The sequence below is a fragment of the Phascolarctos cinereus genome, unplaced genomic scaffold, assembly GCF_003287225.1.
Source record: "Phascolarctos cinereus isolate Bilbo 61053 unplaced genomic scaffold, phaCin_HiC Scaffold_5;HRSCAF=322, whole genome shotgun sequence".
Lineage (NCBI taxonomy): Eukaryota > Metazoa > Chordata > Mammalia > Diprotodontia > Phascolarctidae > Phascolarctos > Phascolarctos cinereus.
The window spans coordinates 10,080,968-10,104,498 of NW_027555958.1; the positions used below are offsets into that span (position 1 = coordinate 10,080,968).

At 40.8% G+C, this 23,531-nt stretch overlaps 1 protein-coding gene across 1 annotated transcript in view; it reads left to right on the forward strand.

The window, feature by feature from the left end:
- Nucleotides 1–2,493: 2,493 nt before the first annotated feature.
- Nucleotides 2,494–23,531, forward strand: part of LOC110198027 (uncharacterized) — a 55,355-nt gene continuing 34,317 nt past the window's right edge. Inside the window, exons 1-5 of the mRNA XM_078154617.1 lie at nucleotides 2,494–3,794; nucleotides 4,103–4,191; nucleotides 14,661–14,787; nucleotides 16,508–16,603; nucleotides 20,694–23,110. Of these exons, the coding sequence (XP_078010743.1) occupies nucleotides 3,761–3,794; nucleotides 4,103–4,191; nucleotides 14,661–14,787; nucleotides 16,508–16,603; nucleotides 20,694–23,110 (2,763 nt within the window). The 5' untranslated portion in view covers nucleotides 2,494–3,760. The remainder of the gene's footprint in view (nucleotides 3,795–4,102; nucleotides 4,192–14,660; nucleotides 14,788–16,507; nucleotides 16,604–20,693; nucleotides 23,111–23,531) is intronic.

Genomic DNA, 23,531 nt, shown 5'->3' on the forward strand with positions numbered 1-23,531 from the left:
AATTAAAATGTTTTTCATAAACGAATGTAATGTGGTCACAGTTAGAAGAAAACAGATAAATGGGAAAAAGCTCTGCAAGAAGTTCCTCTGATATAAGTCTTTTATCCAAGATATATGAGGAGTTGATGCAAATTTGTAAGATTAAGAGTCATTCCCCAGTTGTTAAAGGATATGAACAGGCAGTTTTCAAAGAAAGAAATCCAAGTTATCCACAGCCATATGAAAAAAAGTGCCTTAAATCTGTAGCAATTAGAGAAATACACATTGAAGCAATTTTGAGATTCTACTTCAGACCTTTCAGGCTGAAGAAGATGACAAAAGATGAAAATGACAAATGTAGGAGGGGCTATAGGAAAACAACCACACTGGTGTACTATTGGTGAAGCTGTGAATTAGTCCAGCCATTTTAGAAAGCAACTGGAAACTACATCCCCAGAATTACTAAATCATGCATGCCCTTTGACCCACTTATACCAGCACTAGTCCTATACCCCAAAAGAGATCGTAGAAAGAGGCAAAACATCTTTTATGTTAGAAACACACTTGACAAATGGTGAATGTCAAAGCACCAAAAGTTATTACAGGAGAATCTTAAGGAAGTGTTTACCTTTCTGGCCAGAAGTAGGCTGCACTCTCCTTCAGGGAGGAGTGAGCACTGAGTACAGAAGCAAGAGAAGCTTTATACTGTTAATTAGGCACAAGCCCTGCCATCAGAAAGCTGGCTGGCCAACTTTCTTCCAGGTCACAGTCTTTCTCATCTGTCCCCTGTATGTTTGCTCCCGATGTGTCTCAAACAACGTGATCATGCAGCCCATGATCAGTTAATGAGGCTCTGATTTTATGCGGGATATGTCAGTTAATATTACGTTAGCTAATTGAGCATTTGCAGTAGCAATTTTGACCCCAAGCGGTTTGAGCCAGATTGGTCCTTATCCTAAACTTGCATTTTTCTTGAAACTACCAGCTTGCTTTTTATTGACTAAGCCCACCTACAGCGTAACTGTTTCTTTCTATTTTGAAACAACTTGATTATTTCATACTCCCAGCACTATCTTATCTCTGTGGAAACCTATCCCTTGCCTGGCTCTCACAATTCCCAGCATTATTCTATCTTTTTGGAAACTTAACCCTTACCTGACTCTCACATTTATGTTCAAAAATGTCTGTTATAGCAGCTCTTTTGGTAATAGCCAGAAATTGGAAACTGTGGGGGCATCTTCCTACTGGGGAATGGCTAACCAAATTACGGTACATGAATGCAGTGGGATGTTACTGTGCCACAAGAAATGACAAAATAGACAACTTCAGGGGAAACTGGGAATACGTGTCTGAATGATGCAGAGTAAAGTGAGCAGAATTAGAATTTATGCAGTGATAACATTATAGGGCAAAATCAACTTTGAACGACGGAAAAAATTCTCTGATCATTGGAAATGATAAACTACCAACCCACAAGACTGATATTGAAATGCTCGTCTTTAGCCAGAGGTGGCGAACTTAAGATGCAGAGAGAGAGACAACATTTTGAGGCATAGCAGAGAGAAGAATTTGATTTGTTGGGTCACCTATGACGAGGGTTTACTTTTTCAGTTTTTAGTAGTTCAACTGAGGGTCAGTGTGAGGGACAGGTTATAAATATATGTAAAAATTAAAAATAAAACATCAATCTGACCATGTCACTCATCTACTCCAGTTGCTCCCAAGTACCTACATGCTCAAATATAAAGCCTTTGCTTGGCCTTTAAAGCTCTTCCCAACTTCACCCCTCTCTACCTTTTCTGTCTTCTTAGACTTTCCTCCTCTCCACAGACTCTATGATCTTGCCACACACTGACTTACTTGCTCTTCCCCACATTCTACCTTCCATTTCTGTGCCTCAAAGCTTGATGGTCTCTACAAATGGAACGTCCCTCCTGGCTTCCACCTCTTAAAATACCTTCATTCAAATCTCATCTCAACTCACAGGCTACCTTCTCCAAGAGGCCTTTTCCAGTCCCAAGAGTTTCCCCCTTTAAGGTCACCTTTTCTCTGTTCTGTATAAATCTTGTATCTCTTTATCACTTCCATGTCTCCCCCAAGAGAAGGGAAACCTTCAAATAACAGAGATTCTCAGCTCTATATATGCAGTCCCTTTTCTGTTATGCTTTACACAAGTCAATAAGTCATTAAATATTTATCAAGGCACTGTGCTAAGCTCTGGAGGTAAAAAGAAAGGCAAAGACAGTCCCTGCTCTCCAAGGACTGAAAATGTTCCTTTTATTTGGAGTTTGTTAATTTCTAAAAAAAAAAAAATGGAAAAAAAATGGAAGCTGCTTGTGGGCAGTGAGTTTTTGCTTTTCTTTGGGTCCCCAGATTTCCTTGTGTCTTGACCACTTTTTAATGAAATAGGTCCATTTAATTAAAGTCACTTAGCCTCTCTAGGCCTTAATGTCCTTGGCTTTAAAATGAGGGGAGGGAAAAACTATACTATTCCTAAACTCCTTTCAAGTTTCAAGGAAGGAATGCAGGAAATAGAAGTTCCTAATCCTAAATCCAAAATCTGAGTTCCTATTTAGGAAGTTGGCATCCATTTAATTTGGAATGTAATGGTAATGAGCTGGAACAGGAAACCGAAGACCCCGGTTTGAGTTCTGGCTCTGTCCTGGACAAGTCACTGGCCCTCTCTGGGCCTCAGTTTCCTCATCTGCTCCATGTGGGAGTCGGATTCAATAACATCTATGACTCCTTATAGCGTAGACGCCTCCACCTCTCTCCCCCTAGAGGGAGCTCTCTGCTCTCGTTAGCCTGGGAGAGGAGGGCCGCGGAGCACTCTGGGAGTTGGAGTCCGGGCGCTGTCTCCGGACTCTATTTCCCAGCATGCATTCGCCCTCCCTCTTCCCTCCCCCCCAACCCAGTGTCCAGGATGCCTAGTGCCTCTAGCCAGTGCAATGAGGAACCCCCCCAAGAGCGATGCATTGTGGGAGTTCTCCCCTGCAGAGTACAAACTTCCAGGGCTGGTTTCTGATGCAGACTCCCGAGTGTGGGGCGGCAGGGTGAGGGAGTTTGAGTGCGCAGGCGCCAGTTCTCTTTCCGCACCCCACCCCCCCGCCGCCTTCCCTCATTTCCCCGCCCCCTGCTCTGAGTGCAGGGCTCAGCGTTCATGATCCTTGGGGGTGAGTGAGTGAAAGTGTGTATGTACACGCGCGCTAGTGCCCACGCGTGTCCGAGAATGTGCATGCACCTGTGCACGGCTCTGGGCTGCCATGGCCCATTCCGGATCTGCGGGCGAGATTATGGGTGGGAATGAGGTTGTTATACTTGAATAGGTTTGCCTGCGAGTGCGGAGCAGTGTGGAAGTTCACGGGTGCCAGTGGGGCGGTGCGTGGTTCTTGGGACATTGCTGTGGCCCGGAGGATGCATTGGCAAAGAGCCCCGCGGTGGTGGGGGTCGCAGTGACTTTGATTATCTGTGCCTTGGATGAATGAGTCAGAAAGCCTGAGTGCCCACGTGTGACCGTGATTCCTTCCTTGCCCCTGATGCTGTCCCCCCCCCCGGCAGTGTTCTCAGGGGCCCCAGGACGGTGCCCACCCAAGACAGGGACCTGGACTCCACAGGGAAGGTCCTCGGCCCCCCGGCTTTCCTGAAGGTGAAGATGGCGGAGACCCCCGGGAAGAGGAACCCAGCCCACTGGGGTCGGGGAAGCCCCTGATCTCCTGGGGGGCTGCAGTTCGTGGTTGTCCTGCCCGCAGTGAGAAGACATGGGAGCAAGCGGGAGGTGACCATGGACAAGTTGGCCCCAAGGTTCGGGCAGAGAGGTGAGGACAGAAGTGGGAATGGGGAGTGGGGACGTGCTCCCAGGGATGCCACGGCTCCCATGCTCCTCTTCCTCAGTACACAGCAGTGTGCGTAGGCTGGCTCCAACCGATTGATCAATAATGAAGACTTCCAAGTGTGCAGGGCTGGGGTTAACTTCTGGTGTTCCTTCCTCGGTGATTGGCAGCTCAGGAAGAGGGGGCGTGGAAATAGATGGAAAGGTGGGCTTTGGAATGCCTGTGGCCTTGGGGCTTGGGAGGCTCGGGGCTGGTGTTGGGGTGCCGCGCATAACTGCTTTGTCTTCGTCCAGGTCAGCCTTCAGATGCAGCTGCTCCCCAAGACAGCTGCAGAGAAGATGGAGAGGGAAGGACTTTGGGGTTCCCCATATTCAGGATTCAGGTGAGTTCACGTCGACTCCTCTGGCCCCTTAGGAGCCCCATCTGTTCACACAGTAACATTTCTTTACCATTTCTTGGGTGGTCTCAATTCTCCAGGTCCAGTCTAAGGACCTGAGACTCATTTATTCTCCCCCAGAATCCTCTGACTACTCTGGGGGCTGATAAAGAGAACATAGATACATAGAACTGAAATGTCTCCATAATACCAATAAACAAACTTGAGGACAAGTGTATAGAATTCTGAAAGCAGGTATATTTATGACTACAAGTAGATGATGGCAGCTGGGTGGTGCAGTGGTTAGAGTTAGGAAGACCTGAGTTCAAATTCAGCTTCACACACTTCCTAGCTGGGCAAGTCACTTAATCCTGTTTGCCTCAGTTTCATCATCTGTAAAATGAGCTGGAGAAGGAAATGGCAAACCTTTCCAGTATCTCTGCCAAAAAAAAAAAATCGTAAATGAGATCACAAAGAGTCGGAGACAACTGAAAAACAACTGAGCAACAAAAAATGTTGGCTGAGTAGTTCTGAAAGTAGGCTAAAAGTTGTACTAGGTAACCTCCTGGGTCTAATTCAACAAATATTTAATAAGTTGCTTCTATGAATCAGTCACTGGGGATCCAGGTACAAATGAAACTGCACTGAACTCAAAGACCTTAGGTCAAGCTAGGGATTTGTGTGTGTGTGTGTGTGTGTATTTTATATACATGTGTGTGTATATATATGTATAATATGAATCAATCAATCAATCAATCATTCAGCCTTTATTAAGCACCTGCTATGTGCCAGGCACTGTGCTAAGTGCATAGATAAGAGACAAGGAAAAGAACATAACAGAAATGGAGGGAGGGAGAGGCAGGGAAGAGAGGGCTGAATAGGAGTTGGAAAGAAGGTAAGTGGGAGGAATTGAAAACAGACAAAAGGGCTATTTTTTCTTGTGGTTCATCATTACTCTGCCTTCAGTCTACCATGGTGTCGGTAGGAGGAGTGGCCATAGCGGACCATTCTGGACCAGTGGATTAGTTACACTTAGGTTTGAGAAGATAAGGTTTAGGGGGAACATGAGAACTTTGCCAGTATATCTGATGGGAAAATGTTAGCAAAAGGAAGCTGGCTTTTTTTTTTTGCTCAGCCTCAGAGGGTAGAACTAGAAGCATCACAGAAATTGTAAGAGGAAATAAATGTTTCATCTGAAGGAAAACTTTCTGACATCCTAATTGATCAAGAAGTGGAAGGGTCCACTTCAGGAAATAGTGGGTTCCTCTGGAGGTGTTTTTAAAAAACAGGATTTGAGATTTCTTAAAAATAAGATTTGTGGGGTTTAGAATAGCTGTTTTCAGTTATTTAAGTAGATTTTCCCCTGCATCCCTTTTCTTCCCTCTTATCAGAGAGGTATCCCTTCTAAACAATAATTAAAAAGAAAAATGAAAAGAAATAGAGATGAAAAAAATTCAGCAAAATCCATCACTGAAAATAACCTGAAGTTATACTCAGTCCAGAGTAAAATAGCCTGGATAGTTACCCCCACAGAATTAGCTAAATATTTTCAGCTATATAAAAAATGCTTTCTGGTTAGTTAGGAACACACACAGACATACACAGATGTACATATATACACATATGTATATACATATATACACATGCACAAACCTTTCTTTAAAAATTCTTTGTTATATGTGGGAGGGGAGAAAAAGAGCTATAAGGGGAAATTTAGGCAATATTAAAACAAAGCTATCAAATATATAGCATCTAACATCCTTGTTAAATATTTAATATGTATTATAAACAAAAGATATCCATTAAGTATTGCATATTTAATGGATATCGTTTATTTTGACATTGCCTAAATTTCCCCTTGTGTCCCTCCTCCTCTCCACATATAACAAAGAATTTTGTTTTAAGAGAAAGAAGGAAAAAACAGGATCAGCACATTGAAAAAATTTAAAAATACATGCAGTGTTCCACACCCATAGCCCTCCCTCTTCTACTAAAGAGTAAGCAGTGCTGTCTTCTCCTGATTCCTCTTTAGAACCGTTGGAATTCTGCAACATTCACTTTTAATTGTTTTGCGTTGTCGGTCTTTCCATTTACATTGTTATAGGCATCGTATTGTTTTCTTGGTTCTCCTTAGTTCAGTTTGCATCAGTGCATGTAAATCTTCTCGTGCTTCTCGATATTTATCATTCATCATTTCTAACAGCACAGCAAAATTCCATTCATGTGACATGGTTTGTTTGCTTTTCTCCAGTTGATAGACATCTGCTTTGTTTCCAATTCTTGTTTCAGCCGTTGCTTCGCTCAATGCCTAGCATATAGTAGGCCTTTAATAAATGCTAGTAGATTGATTAATTGGTGTATGTGGAGTCTTTCTTTTTATCTGTGACCTCTTTGAGATATATGCTGAATCGTGGAATCTTTCAGTCAAAGGACATGTACATTTTACCCACATTTTTTGCATAATTCCAAATTGCTTCTGAGAACTATTGTACTAATTCCCAGTAACGGTAGGTTAATGTGCCTGTTGCCATTCTACTCCAGCATTGTTCATTCCATTTTTTGTCATCTTTGCTAATTTGCTGGGTGTGAGGGGAAGCCTCAGGCTGGTTTCGATTTGCCTTTCTCTTACGAAAAACAAAACCAAAAAAATCCCAAATTATATGATTATCTCGAATGTAGGAAATCCTCTGACAAAGGATGTAAATGGTCAATATTGAAAGGTTAAGAAGAGAAAATTTTGATTTGGGAGTCAGAGTGGGGTAAAAAAAACAAAATCCAGCCCAAAACCTTTGTTTCGGATATCTCTGACAAGGGGTTACTATACAATCTGTATTGGCAGTTGTGACAAAAATACGTGACCCAAAAGTATTCCCTGATAAATTATCAAAACATGTAAATGCATAGTTCTTAAAAGGAGAACTGCAAACTATTAATACAAAGAATGTTCCACATCATTAATATTAGGAGAGGGATTCTCTTTTTGTTTCTTTTTTAATAAATTTTTATTGCTGTCTTTTTTTAATGGCAACATAATTTCTCCCAGCATCCCTCCCACTTCTGTGATGGGTGAAAGAGGAAATGACTGAGGGAACAGATTCAAGCTTCTGAGCCTATGGCTTTATTAAGCACTCGTGCCAATTTCATGATAAATCGGGACGCAGTGTCCTCGCTTGGCACCATACCCCAAATACAGGGGTGGACAGATTTCTGTGCATTAAAAGAAAACAGTTAAAAGGATGTGAACCAGGACACAGGATTAGGCAATCTGATTTCTAATTGAAGGAGAGATTAGGGGCTTTGCAAGTTGGGAGGGGAAGAGCAAATGGTGCAATTCCCTGAAATCAAAAAAGAGATGTCCCCATGCTTCCTCCCTCCTCCCTCCTCCCAAGTGTCTGGATTCAATTAAAGAAACATGGAAACAATAACTGATTGATCAGTATGGAGCAATTTCAGATCATACATATGAGTTGCTTGAGGATGTATAATTATGAGGAAATTCCTTGCATCAGTCTTTGGGTCTGACCAGGTTTCTGGTTAGCATTACCTAGGTCCTTAGTTTTTTTTTTTTGTTTGTTTGTTTGTTTTGTTTTGTTTTTAGGCAATTGGGGTTAAGTGACTTGCCCAGGGTCGTACAGCTGGTAAGTGTCAAGTGTTTGGTCTGAGACCGAATTTGAACTCGGGTCCTCCTGATTTCAGGGCCGGTGCTTTATCTACTGCATCACCTAGCTGCTCCTATCCTAGGTCCTTAGTTAAGGGTCACTAAGCAACAGATAGAAGGTGGTCCAGCTTCCCAACCACACAGGACTAGGCTCAAATAATGCAATAAAGTTTTCACACAAGACAAAAATTGGGCTAGACCCGTAATTGAGTAGAAAGAGAGCTGAGTTTGCTCCAGAACTGAGTCACAAGATGGAATCAGTATGGTTCACTGAATTCCCACATTTCCAGAGAGTCATCCCATATAAATAATACTGTTTGAAGATGAAAAACGAAAGAGGAAAAAGATCAGTAAAACTTATTGAGACATCAAAAATGTCTGAAAAAGAGGCAGCTAGGTGGCACAGTAGATAGAGCCCGGCCTTGGAGTCAGTAGGACCTGAGTTCAAATGTAGTCTTAGACACTTGACACGTACTAGCTGTGTGACCCTGGGCAAGTCATTTAACTCTGATGACCTCACCAAAAAAAAAAGTCTGAAAATGTGTACTATGTAACACATTTGTGAACCTGCTACTTTACAGAACTGGGATATCTTTTCTTCCAAGCCATGCTTGTTCTTTATTCTTTGTAACATTCATTTTTTGTTATTTTGTAGTTAATGAGCATCAACTTTGTTTCCAATTCTTTGCCATCACAAAAAGTGCTGCTATAAATACTTTGATGTGTGTAGGGACTTTCTTCCCATCAATGGCCTTCTTTGTGTATGGACCTAGTATAATTTCTGGGTCACAGAGTATGGATATTTTGGTCACTTTATTTATACAATTTTAATTGCTTCCAAAATGGTCATACCTATTCACGGTTCCACGAACAATACACCACTGTACCTGTCTTTATCCATTCCTCCTCAAACTTTAAATATCTCCTCTTTTGTACTTATTTTAGTTTTGCTGCCTTGTTGGCTTTCTGATTTTTAAAAATGTACATTCAGTTCATTAATCCTTTCATTTTTTATGTTTTGTTTTAATGCATGCTCTTACAGTTACAGTTTTCCCCCGACAACTGCTTTTAACTGCATGTCAGAAATTTTGATATGTTGTATCGTCATCATCATTTTCTTTCATATAATTATTGATTGTTTCCATAATTTTTTCTTTGACCCACTCATTATTTAGGATTTTATAGTTAAATCTCTATTTCAGTCTTTGTTTTTTGCTTGTGCTTCCTAAAGTGATTAATGTTTTTATTGTATTGTGCTCTATTAAAGATGTATTTACTATTTCTCCCTTTTTATTGTGATTTGACAGTATCTCTGTGCTCTAATATATGGTCTATTTTTTGGAAAAGTTATATGTGGTACTGAGAAACACATATTCTTTAACAGTCCCATTTAAAAGCTGTCTTAAGTATTTTAGCTCTAGTTTTTCCAGCAGTTTGTTCATTTCTGTATTTTCCCTTTCCATTAAATTTGTCCAAAACTGAGAGACGATTAAAATGTCCTGCTACTATTTTCTGGAGTAATTTATTTTGTATCAGTGCTTCATTGTTTTTGTTTGCCCTTCTTGTATTTTCTGTTGTATGGGGTGTTTGTAAAGCAAATAATCTACCTAGGTCTGATTTTCTTTATAGGAATGCTTCAAATGCCTCTTTTTTTATTGAACATATTGAACTTTTTTCATTAGTGTTACGTTCAAGTTTACAGAGTATGTGCCTCCTTGGGTTGCACCTTACTTCTTTGCTCAGAGAAACATGTTATTCTCTCCTTTGGTTTCTGGTGGGTGGAAAATAGTCTTGTGTTGTTCAGATTTTCTTTCCTTTATGTTTGAAGTTCTTTCTTCGGGCCACTTGTAGAATTTGTTGTACATCAATGGAATTGTTAAATTTAATCACTGTTGAGGGGATGAAGCCAAGATGGCAGATTAGAGGCAGCAACTCCGCTGAACTCTCTCAGGATTCCCCTCAAAACAACTTTAAAAGAATGCCTGAAATAAAATTTTAGGATGGCAGGGCCAACAAAAGGTCAGGGTGAGACATTTTTCCAGCCTGAGAAAAGTTAGGAGGTTGTCAGGAGAGGTCTGTGATGTCTGTGGAAGACAGTCCAGAGCACACATGTGCAGTGGCTACAATGGTGGTGGGCCTTGCAGGTGGCCACAACAGTGGCGGCAGCAGCAGCATCTTCAGGAGCTGAGGGTTGGACAACTGGTCAGAAAGAGATTATGGGGATCCTTTGCTGGCACTGGGTGCAGCTGATATGATTGTCCATGATCAAAAAAAGAGCCTAAATACCATCTTTCAAGAAATTATAGAGGAAAACCACTCTGATATTCTAGAACTAGAGGGTGAAATAGGAATGGAAAGAATCCACCAATCACCTCCTGAAAGAGATCCCCAAATGAAAACACCGAGAAGTATTATAGCCAATTCCAGAGCTCACAGGTCAAGGAGAAAATGTTTCAAACAGTCAAAAAGAAACAATTCAGATATCATGGAGCCATAGTCAGGAGCACACAAGATTCAGTGTCTTTCACATTAAAGGACCAGAGAGCTTAGAATATGATGTTCCAGAAAAGAGATAGGATTGCAGCCAAAAATAACCTATCCAGCAAAACTGAGTATAATCGTTCAGGGGGGAAAATGGAGAGCTAATGAAATAGAGGACTTCCAAACATTCATGATGAAAAACCAGAGATGAATAGAAAATTTGACATTCAAACAAAAGACTCAAGAAAAGCATAAAAACGCAAACACAAAAGAATAATCATAAGGGACTCAGTGAGGTTAAACTGTTCATATTCCTATGGGTATGGGTGAATTATGTTGGGATGATCTCAAAAAAAAAAAAAGGAAGGATAGGGGGAAGGGAGAGGCAGAATGGGGAAAATCTCACATAAAATAAGTACACAAGGAAGGGCTTTTACAGTGAAGGAGAAAATGGAGGGGGTAGGTTTGAGCAATATTTGAACCTCACTCTCATCAGAATTGTTTCAAAGGAGAATATATATACACACTCAGTTGTGTATAGAAATCTACTTTACCCAACAGGGAAGTAGGAGGGGAAGAGGAAAAGGAGAGTGGATTAAGGGAGGCAATGATCAGAAGCAAAACAGACTTTTGAGGAGGTATAGGATAAAGAGAGAGAAGAATGAAGAGAAGAAAATAGAATGGAGGGAAATACACAGTAATCACAACCTTGAATGTGAATGGAATAAGCTCACCCATAAAATGGAAATGGGTAGCGGAATGGATAAGGAATTAGAATCCAACAATATGTTTACAAAGAGATACACTTAAAAAGAAAGACACATACAAAGTTAAAATAAAGGGTTGTAGAAGAATCTAACATGGTTCAGTTAAAATTTAAAAAGACAGGGTAGCAATCATGATCTTGGACAAAGCAAAAGCAAAAATCAACCTAATTAAAAGAGGTAATCAGGGAAACTGCATTTTGCTAAAAGGTACCATAGGTGATGAAGTAATCTTAAAAAATTTTACAGCAAATTTTTCTAATAAAGGCCTTATTTCTCAAATTTACAGAGAACTGAGTCAAATTTATAAAAATAAGATTCATTCCCTAACTGATAAATGGTCAAAGGATATGAAGAGGCAGTTTTCAGAAGAAATCAAAGCTATCCATAGTCATGAGAAAAAAATGCTCTAAATCACTATTGATTAGAGAAAGGCAAATTGTGTGGTTTGTCCATTCTCAAAGAGGACTGTGACATCAGGGAGATGATATGACTTGCACTGAATTGGATTCAAGTGAGGGACCTCAGTACAAAGTCACTAGCCTCACTTTCTCCTCCAGAGCCATCTGGGACCAAGAAAGGGATAGAGGCAATTACACATGATAAAATAGACAATTTTGATCACAGGAAATTGAAAATTGTTTACAAAAACAAAATAGACATATGTGGGATAAGAAGGGAAGTAGTCCAAGTGGTCATCTAGGGGGAAAAAATCTTTGGAATATGTCTGATAAGGGGAGAATCAACAAAAATATAGAAGATGAAAAGCCATTCCCCAACAGCTGAATGGTCAAAGGATATGAACCAACAGGCTCCAATGAAGAACTGCAAACTATTGACAAACACGTGAAGGAATGTTCTGAGTCACTAGTAATAAAAGAAACACAAATACAAAATGTCCAAGCGCTTGCTCGCTCTCTCTCCCTCTCCCCCCTCCCTTCTTTCTCTCTCTCTCTGTCTCTCCCTCTCTGTCTCTCTCTCTCTCTCTCTGTCTCTGTCTCTTTCTGGAGGTCTTGAAGCAAAGGCAGGATGACTACTTCTCAGGGTTATTGTATGTAGTATACTTAATTAGGTATGGCTTGGACTTGTTCATTCTCACCACGCTGTACTCTGGGCTTCCTCTGTCAGGACCCAGAAACCTCTTCATCCTAGAAGATCCCTTCAGCCCTAGAATCCACACTTTAGAAGCACCCTTTGTCCTTGGGGCCCCCCTCTCTCTCTCTCTGTCTCTCTGTCTCTGTCTGTCTGTCTGTCTCTCTCTCTCATTGGATGGCTCCATTTAAGGAAGGTGCCCAGGCTGCCCATTCCTTCATTTCTCACCAGGCTTCCCTCCAGACTACTCCATCCTGGCCACTTGCTAGGTACTTTTATGTATTATCTTCCCCTTCCCCCTTTAGAATGTGATCTTCTGGAGAGTAAGAACTGTTTCTTTTTGCTTGTATTTATATTACCAGCAGGTCCAGCATGAAGTAGGTGCTTAATAAATGCTTGTTGACTGACTTGATGCCCCCAATGTTCTTTCTAATTCCATGATTCTGTTATTATGAAAAATATAGTCACGTACAATAGGAATAAGTAACCATAGGAAAAATTATGAAAAGCTTGGAATGAGACCAAATTATACCAAAACATCCTTACAATTGTTATGGATGAAACTGGAACTCTTAGCCATCTGTTTTCACTCTGATATTAACGACTCTCATGCGCGCTATAAGGTAGTAGAAAACACCTTGAAAAAAAAACATTAAGGAAGTGTATTTGGAACAGGCCAAATTCGAGGCAGAAGGTCCAAGCATTGCTCTGAGAACGTTCAGGGATCAATTGACAGGAACTCAAAAGAATGTTTTCCAGCTGCTTACAAAAGATCAGAGGCTGCTGTGACTTCTGAAAGGATCCATCCACAAGATGTCAATGGATACTTGCTGTCCTCAGCACCGACTTCCCCAGCTACAAAATCTTGATGAGGAAAACTTTGATACCTAATGCGGGGATCCTTGAAAATCTGAGAAGGGAGCAGGCAGTCTTTCTCAAACAGTATTCCCCAGCATAACACAACCTGACTTTCAGAGAATAGATTCCACTGGGTTGATTATTTATAACTATAAATTACTATTTGGTTTAGTAGAACAAAATGCAACATTCAGGCCTTTCCTCCACCAATATGTGCCCCAGAGAAGGTTACTTGGATGATAGGACAACAAAAAAAAAATGATAACTTTTTTTGATAGTTCCTGAGTATATCAGTCGAGCCTTAAAAGAAGGAGACTGTGTTTGCCGGTTATGGAGTCCATTCTGCCAGGATTTATCTAGAAGAGGGATCCCCTCAAGGAGGTTTGCCAAATCATTGCTCTGATTCCATCAAAACCTAATACATTTCAGTCTGCTGAAAGAGATCCCTAAGCACCCAAAAGAGTTTGGCCTGGCCATCACGAAAGGAAAAACCGAGGCAGAGAAGAATACCTCTTGTCCAAACTATGGTGGGTAATTGTATGGTCTGGCTATAGAGTCGGGTCAGAAATTCACATGTTTTGTTCAAATAATGCAGATTAGAAATGAACGAGGCCCAGACTGAACAAATGAAAAGGACTAGGTGTATAGCATTTGAGAAACTGTGTAGTGCCAGTAATAACCCCAAACATCTGCCTTAAATGGAAGCATCACAATTGTTTTTCTGGTGGTTCTTTACAGAGGCAACTTATCCCCATTTCTTAGGAACTGACTTTTCTGAGGGACATGTGTTGGGAGTAAATAGGTTGCTACCTGTTACCAGCAAAGACCAGAATACAACTGTCAACAAAGAAGTTATCAACAGAAAAACAATATGACTTTCAAAAGACCAGAAAAGGTTGCAAAGATTGAATGAGGGATGAGAGAGAGACAGTCTCACAGGCTGCATTTGTGCCCCAGTGTGATAAGGGGTGGAGAGGATGACCCCCTGCATGTTGATTGAATTCCCTCTGGAGATTATCCTGGGAAAATGCAATCAATCAGTCATTGGAATTAGAGACAAGGGTCACATGGGCTGAAAAGGCATGGTTGGGCCTTACCATTGGAGAGAAGAGTCTTTTCACAAAGGTCACAGATCCATTGAAATATAAGAGGAAATATCTCCTTTAATATGCAGCAAAGTTTTGTACATAGAACCTGTAGTTAATAAGTGTTTTAATAGGAAAAGGACACAAAATTTTCTTCCAGGTCTTCACAGTACAAAGGAGTGGGTGACTAGTAAGAGAAAGCAGAGTGACTTCAGAGGTTGGAACTTGGAAGGTCTCTTAGCCTGTTATGCCCTTCATGGGAAACTGTCTCAGTAAATTTGCCCAGCATGGTCATCAGTAATGGGGAATGGTAGAAATTAATATTTGGAGTGTGACCACTGATGTCTGTATCAGACTGTAATCTGGGACCTTATGAGAAAAGTGCATGATTTTCTGGGGGTTAACTTGCAGACAGAACTGAACATGGTGAATTTGAATAAAAATCGGGGGAAATTAGTAGGAGGTGAGGGACATAGTAAGTAATCAAGAAATACTTGAAGAATGGCCCCAGGTTAAGATGGAATGTGTCTTATTCAGGCATCAGTGACCTTCAGGGACGTGGCCGTGGACTTCACCTGGGAGGAGTGGAGACGTCTGGACCCTGCCCAGAGGGCCCTGTACAGGGATGTGATATTGGAGAACTATGAGAACCTGATTTCCCTGGGTAAGCACCATTAGCTCCGTGACTCAGAATCCATCCACCGGGTTGTCTTTGCAGTCTCACACTGCACACTGTGGGAACTTTGAAATGCTGAGCTGAATTTTGCCTTATTGTGCAGAAATCTTCCAGAGGATGCATCATGTTGAGAAAAGTCTTGGCTCCTGTATGACCAATAGAGAGAATGTTTCTGTTCTGTGTTTCCAGGTGAAAGTTCTTTGCCCATAAGTAGGATAACTCCATGGCTTCCTGGTGCTGGCCCTGAGGCTATTGAGGACTTGCTGTTGACCTGGGGTTCTTAACTTTTTGTGTATCAGGGACCCCTTTGGCAGTCTGGTGAAACCTTTTGACCCTTTTACAGAACAATATTTGTAAATGCATAAAATAAAACACTAGGGTTACAAAGGAAACCCAAGGTTAGTGAAAGTCAAATTTTTTTTCCCCATCCAAGTTCAGTTTTCCCCGACATCTCTCCACTGCCCACCCGGGGTCTGTGGGCCCTAAGTTAAAGAACCCCTGCTCAAATCCTTGATGCTTGCTAAATCTCATTGGAATTTGGTGACTGCTTCCTAAGGGAAAGCACCCCCCACTCTTCCGCCAGGGAACAATTCCAAGGTGCCTCTTCTGTCTCTTTACCTCTTCCGGTAGTGGCAGCCCCATGAGGTAAGCAGGAACTGTGTCTTAGCTACACCTTTTATCTCCCCCACACAATTATCTCTCCGCAGTAAATAATTCATGTTTGGTGATTTTTTAAAAAATGCACCAGGGAAGACATTTTGACCAGTCCACTGCCATGCCGTAGAAAGTCCTTCTTGAGTCTCCTTAAATCAAGTGCAGATCCCATTGTCCTAATCCCAAAGCTGTCCTGAGCTCCCCCGCTCACTTTAATGTTCTTGCCTACATCTTTGCAGTTTGCTCGCTCTGTGGTCCAGGGTATCTGGGCTGGCTGCCACCCTTATAGGGCACATCCCAGCTCTTCCTTCATAACCCACCTCAATACTGCCTCCTACATAAGGCCTCCTCCCCTAGATTATCTTGCATAGATTTTCTTTGTGTTTTGGTTTTACGCGTGTCTGTGTGCTGTTTCTCCACTAGAGTGGAAGCTCCTCATGGGCATTGGTTATTACATTTTTGTCTTTGTCCCCACTGCCCAGCACAGTTGTTAGAGTATAATATGCACTTGATCAATGCCTGTTATAGTATGGAGATACATGGCAAAGTCTTAATTTCTCAGAATGGAGTGGGTCCAATGAATTAACATTCCTCCTGAGCTTAATTTAGATCTGTGACCCATACTCAGATGTAGATTTGAAAGTCCTTCGAATGGTGCAGATAGAAACCCATGTATCCCCGACCATTCCCTGTGACCCTTGCCCACATCTTCCCATCAGTTTGCCATCAAGGGCCCATCCCACCAACTAGGGGCCTTCCTCTTTTTTTTCTCCTGATACCATGAGTGTACCCAGGAACTCACAGACTGGCCTTCACCCTCAACATGGTGCCAGCTCGTCTTCTGTCATCATATATTTCCTTAGTGATGTCTTTTCTTCTCGTTCTTTGACATTCTTCCACATTGGTTATATGTTACAGCCTGCTTCCAGTAGTTACCTTGCATTACCCTCTGTGTGATACTCACTTCAGTTCTCTGGAGATCGTGTGTTTCTTATCTCAGATTTGGGTTAACACCTGTTCAGTGTTTACATTAAAAAGAAGCCTTTGTTTCCAGGGATTCCTGTTTCCAAACTGGATGTCATTTCCCTCTTGGTGAGGGGAGAAGCACCATGGATGCCCAGTGGAGAAGGCCAGAGAGTCTTTTGTGCAGGTCAGTGAGTGAAATGGGAATCATTGCAAGCATCCTGTCCCTAAATCGGTTATGGTTTTAAAGAGGCATTACTAAATTGTAGAGTTTAAGACACACACACACACACACACACACACACACACACACACACACGTATATGTATGCATGTGTATATATATATATATATACATATGGTATAATTATCATTTATTGCCATATTACTTCCTGAAAGACCATGCTATTTAACAGCAATTGTGTAACAATATATTTCTTATTTCTCCGTGGTCCAACAGGCATTGAATGTTATAACTCCTTTTTATTGCATTCGATATATAGTGGAGATTTTTTCATTGTAATGTTTATAGTCATTGGAGAGTTTGAACAGTTTTTATTGTAGTTTGTGTCCCCTGAAAAATTCTTGGTATCTTTTTTTAATTTATCTTTTTCAATGACCTTCACTTTCTTTTCCTTTTAAATTCTCATTATTTTTTAAATCCAAGCTTGATAAACACCGATGATTATGAACATTTCCATATACAAAGAATATGGTACAGAAAACTGAATCTGGTTTAGCTGGTTTCCTTTTTAAAAAACATTTGATCAGTTCAGTGCATCAGCATCTCAGCTGCCCCCCTCATCTGTGGCCCAGCAAAGCCTCTTTCTCTTCTTTCTTTGCATTCTTTTAAATGCTTCGTTGTCACTCTTTTCTTTTCTTTTCTTTTTATATAGGATCCCCTTGCAAAAACCCCCCGAAAGCCAAAACAAAACAAAAAACAAAAAACGCCCCAAACTCCTTTATAACAGGTATGCATCAGCAGGTAAAACAAACAAATAGTGGCTGTGTTCAAAAATATGTTTTACTTTGCGTCTTTAATGTCACTTTCATTTTCATTCATACCAAACCCTCCACAAAAAGCCATCCTGAGTGGAAGAGGAGAAAAGGATTTCCAGAAAACTAAATAGTGCACCAAGAATTCCACACTCGGGGCAGTGGATAGAGCACTGGCCCTGGAGTCAGGAGGACCTGAGTTCAAATCCAGCCTCAGACACTTGATTCTTAGTAGCTGTGTGACCCTGGGTGAGTCAGTTAATCCCATTGCCTAGCCAAAAAAAAAAAAATTCCATATTCTTTGTCTCTCCCTCACACGTTACAAAGAAATTCTCATCTCTTCCTTATGGCCAAGCTTGGTTAATAGAATTGCACAGCATTCACTTTATAGAATTGTTTTGTCTTTTGTTATACTCAGTATATGTTTTGTTTTCCTCACTCTTCCTCCTCGACTCTATATCAAGTCATATAAGTCTATCGTGCTTCTCTGATTTCTTCACATTTATTATTTCCTGAAGTGCAGTAACATTCCACATTCCCAGATATTTTTAGCCATTCCCCAATCACTAGACAGCTACATTCTTTCCAAGTCTTCATTACTACAGAAAGAACTGTTGTGAATATTTTGGTATGAATGGGATCCTTCCTTCTGTCTTTGACCTCCTTGGGGTATGCACTTAACGTAAAGATCTCTAGATCAAAGAATAAACGCTTTCTGACCTTGATTTCAAATTGTATTCCAAAATGGTTGGAGCATTTCACTACTTCACCAACACTATAACATCTGTATTAAATGTAAATGAAATATAAATATAGATCATATACACATAACATTATGTGTGACATGGCGTATGATACACTGTCATACATTATACGATGTATTATTAACAATGTACTTTATAAGTATAGTAGATAAACAAGTGCACAAATATAGATAAATTATAAATGTATAGATGTAAATTATAAGATGATAAGTTTGGTAGCATTTGCATTTTTATTATACTGGTTTACTGCAACATGAGAAAATAATAAGGATATGACATTTACGTAGCACTTCGTGGCTTGCAAAATCCTTTACGGATCTTACCTCATGCTCCTCCAGTCATTTAGGTTGTTCTTTTGTTAGGTACCATCTTTTGCCACTTAATACAGTACCTGCCACATAGTAGGCACTTAATAAATATTTTTTGATTGATTAATATCTTGTATCTTGTTTGTGTCTTCATTGTGCCTTGGCAGATTGGCTCCCAGCTACTTTATGCATTTTATATCTATTTGATTCAGTCTTCTTTTTCTATTATTTTACCATGGGTTTTTTAATTGCTTCATAGACCTCCAGTTGGTTTTCCAGTAGGATACTACTACTTAAATGACTCATTGTCTTAGTTTCTTTCTTTGCTGGTTCTCTGGAGTTCTCCAAGGAAACTATCGTGTCACCAGCAAATAGGGAGATTTTAGTCTCCTCTTCACCAGCACATTTAACTTCAAATTTTCCTCTTGTCTGTTTTGTTGTCACTAATGTTTCCTGAAATATATCAAATAACACTGAGGGGGAAAGGATGTCTGTGATGTCATCACCTTCTTGGCTGGACTGCTTGCCACTGGATATCAGGTCTTCGCAACTTTCTGCTGGCATTGTGTGTCTCTGCTACTCTCTTTTGTCTTCGTGGGTCCTCGGTCTTGATTTTATCTTCATTGAGCTATTTTCATGACAGCCTCTGTCCCCTGAGTGAGTAGGGGGAACTGTATTTGATAAAACTCTCCTCCACAGGCCAGGACCCAGGTCTTTCAACCACTTCCACCATCTATTGGATTAATAATGCTATCCATGACAGTGGAGGATTGCTGCTCTTTTTAGCCAGATCTTTTAGCCAATGACTGCTTTCAACCTTACATCACGTATGCCCCTCTTGCTTATATAAATTACAAAGGTTGGATTGGTTGGAAAAGGGGGAAACACTTGGGACCTTTGTCCCATAGCCCTTCAGGCAACAAATTACACTCCTGTCTTTTCTCTAGATATTTTCAAATGGTTAATTTTTAAATTTTTCTACATGACTGAAATTATTTTTCTTTTATTCTTTTTCGTTTTTTATAATCAGAATTTTTCATTATCACTTCCCTTACTTGAAAAGAGAAATATATAAACTCTCCATAACTGAGATTTCTTTTGCTTTAAATATGTCAGAGAATCACAGCAGTTCAGAGTTGGATGGAATCTCACTGACCTTCTAGTCCAGTCTCTACCTAATCCAGCATGTACCCTGTGACATGGCTGAGAAGTGAACATCCAGTGAGAGGAAACCCACTCCTTCCCAGAAGCATTCCGTTCTACCTTTAAAAAGCTCTAATCATTAGAACATTCAAGCCTAAATCCTCTTTGCAACTTGCACCTCTTCCACATGAAAACCTTTCAGATAGCTGAAAACAACTATTCTGCCCCACCTTAAGTGTTCTGCAAAAGGCATTAAAGTGTGTAGAAGGCTGACCTTGGAGTCCAGAAATCCTGGGTTCAAATTCTGGCTCAGACAAATACCAGAGAAGCTGCCAACCTTTCATTGTAATTGACAGCTCTTGGTAATAGACAACTATTGATAATGGAAGTTCCTCGATGGGATTTCCCTACATTCAGGATATCCTGTGTCCAGTGGAAGTGGGAACAGTCTTCTTCAAGCTAAATGATCCCATTTCCTTTAGCTGACTCATGGATGCCATCTTGGCCTATTCGCTTGATGGCGCTGATATTCACTTGACGTCAACTATTCAGCTGATAGCGCTCCTTTGGATGGTCTCCTGCTCATCAATGCCCTATCTGTGATATCTTTCCTGCCGTTGTGGTTGGGCCAGGGAAGTCTTATGGTTTTTCACATTCCATGCTTTCTCAATGAAGCCCAAGATGAAATAGCATCTAATAAGCCTCATTGGCTACCACATATGACACTTTACTTAGATTGAGCATCCAGATAACTAAGATCCCTGGATCTTTTTCCAGATGAACCACTATTTGGCCAAACCTTTCCTATTATGTACTTGTGGATGTGAGTATCTGAACTTCTCTCTCAACAAAGTGGCTCATGACTTTTAAAAAAAATTTCTTTTAGATTCCGGGGCAGCTAGGTGGTGCAGTGGATAGAGCACCGGCCCTGGAGTCAGGAGGACCTGAGTTGAAATCTGGCCTCAGACCAAACACTTGACACTTACTAGCTGTGTGACCCTGGGCAAGTCACTTAACCCCAACTGCCTAAAAATAATAATAATAATAATAATAATAATTTCTTTCAGATTCCATTAGCGGTGAGACCAGCTCTGGAACCAAGGATTTGTGTCTCATGGAGGACAGTTGCATGGAAGTGTCATTGGAGAAGATTCCACCAAAGGATACCACCTGTCATTCCCAGATAAGCAAATCTGAGGAATATGATGTTAATTTAGAGGAACAGAAGGGCAGCCAAGAGAGACAATCTAGACAAGTAACAAGCATTCCCAGAATGATTTTTAACGATGCTGGGGTACTTCAATATACAACATTTGGAAGACAGTTTAATCTGGGGTCAACCTTGGTTGCACTATGGAAAGAGACAATGGGAAAAAGCATCTTTAAATATAGGACATTTGGAAAGAGCTTCAGCCATTTTCCTGACCTAATCATGTCCAAGGCTATCTCCTTCTGGCAGAAGGTTTCTAAGTCTGACAAATGCAGGAAACCCTTCAGTTACCACACAGACCTAATTAAATTTCATAGAGTTCCTGTTGGAGAAAAGTTACAGGAACAGAATAAATGTGGAAAATCCCTTGGCAGAAAATCAAACAGTAACAAAATGCAGAGAATTCGTACTGGCGGGAAATATTACAACCACAGTAAATATCAGAAGTCCTTTACACACAGAGAAAGTTTGACCAAACTTAATGCAATTCAAATTAGGGGGAAATCTATTATTATTAGGGGAGAATCTATTAAGTTTGAGAAAGCCTTCATCAAGAGGGGCCACTCTATTGCCCATCAGAGAATTAATACTGGCAAGAAACCCTTTGAATGTAATGAATGTGGAAAAATTTTCAGTGAGAGAAGAAACCTTATTAGTCATCAGAGGACTCATACTGGGGAGAAACCATTTGCATGTAGTGGCTGTGGAAAAAGTTTTAGCCAAAGGGCACACCTTATTAGTCATCAGATAATTCATACTGGAGAGAAGCCCTTTACATGTAATGAATGTGGAAAAGGCTTCTACCAGAGGGGACATCTTATTACACACCAGAGAATTCACAGTGGAGAGAAACCCTTTGAATGTAATGAATGTGGGAAAGCCTTCATCAGGCGGGGACACCTTATTACACATCAGAGAATTCATAGTGGAGAGAAACCTTTTGTTTGTAGTGAATGTGGAAAAACATTTAGTGAGAGGAGAAACCTTATTAGCCATCAGAGAATTCATACTTCAGGAAAACCCTTCATATGCAATGAATGTGGAATAGGCTTCCGGCATCGAGTAAGTCTTATTATTCATCAGAGGACTCATACTGGAGAGAAACCATTTGTGTGTAGTGAGTGTGGGAAAGGCTTCAGACAGAGGGGTCATCTTATCACACATAAAAGGATTCATACCGGAGAGAAACCTTTTGCATGTAATGAATGTGGGAAAACCTTCAGTGAAAGGAGAAATCTTCTGGCCCATCGGAGAATTCATACTGGAGAAAAGCCCTTCTCATGTAATGAATGTGGGAAAGGCTTCCGATGCAAAGTCAGCCTTATTACTCATGAGAGATCTCATACTGGAGGGAACCTGTTTGAATGTAATGAATGTGGGAAGAGCTTCAGTTGGAGGGCAAGCCTTATCATCCATCAGAGAACTCATACTGGAGAAAAACCTTTCTCATGTAATGAATGTAGAAAGTCCTTTACCCGAAGGGCAAGCCTTATCATCCATCAGAGAACTCATACTGGAGAGAAACCCTTTGTTTGTAATGAATGTGGAAAAGGCTTTAGCCAAAGGGGGCACCTTATTACACACCAGAGAATTCATACTGGAGAGAAACCCTTTGAATGTAGTGAATGCAGAAAAACCTTTAGTGAAAGGAGAAACCTTATTACTCATCAGAGAATTCATACTGGAGAGAAACCCTTTGCTTGTCATGAATGTGGAAAAGGCTTCCGATGCAAAGTGAGCCTTATTACCCACCAGAAAGCTCATACTGGAGAGAAGCACTTTGCTTGTAATAAATGTGGGAAAGCCTTCAGTGAGAGGGGACACTTTGTTACTCACCAGAGAACTCACACTGGAGAAAAACCCTTTGAATGTCATGAATGTGGGAGAGCTTTCAGTGTAAAGGGAAGCCTTAACAGACACAAGAGAACTCACACTGGAGAGAAACTCTTTGAATGTCATGAATGTGGGAAAGCTTTCAGCCAGAGAGGAAACCTTATTAGCCATCAAAGAGCTCACACTGGAGAGGCACCATTTTCTTGTAATGAATGTGGCATTGCTTTTATCAGGAGGGCACATCTTATTAAACATCAGAGAATTCATACTGGAAAGAAATGTTTTTCATATAATGAAAGTGGGACAGCCATCACTGACCAGGAACTACTCAGAAGCCATTACAGGATTCATGCTGGAGAGAAACCCTTTGCATGCAATGAATGTGGAAAAGCCTTCAGCAAGAAGGGATACCTTATTAGACATCAGAGGAATCATAAAGGAGTAAAACATTTTGAATGCAATAGTACATAGAATAGCACAAAACAGTTCAATATTAGTGTGGCAGGAGACATCTGATCTAATACCCCAGGATCTGTGCTTGGCTCTATGTTATTGAAGCCAATGACTTAGATGACCCAATAATCAAATTTTCAGGTTATCCGAAAATGGGAGGGATTGCTAACATACTGTATGGTAAAGTCAGGCTCCGAAAGGATCTTTACCAGTTTGGACATTGGGCTAAATTCTAAGAAGATGAAATTCAGTAGGGATACAGGCATACAGAAACCTTTGGGAGTCAATAAGTAAGCATTTATTAAATGCTTATTATGTGCCTGGTACTGTGCCAAGCATAAATATCCCTGCTCCTGAAGGATTCTTTGGAAACAACATATGCTAGATACGTACAGAGTAGGTGGAAGAC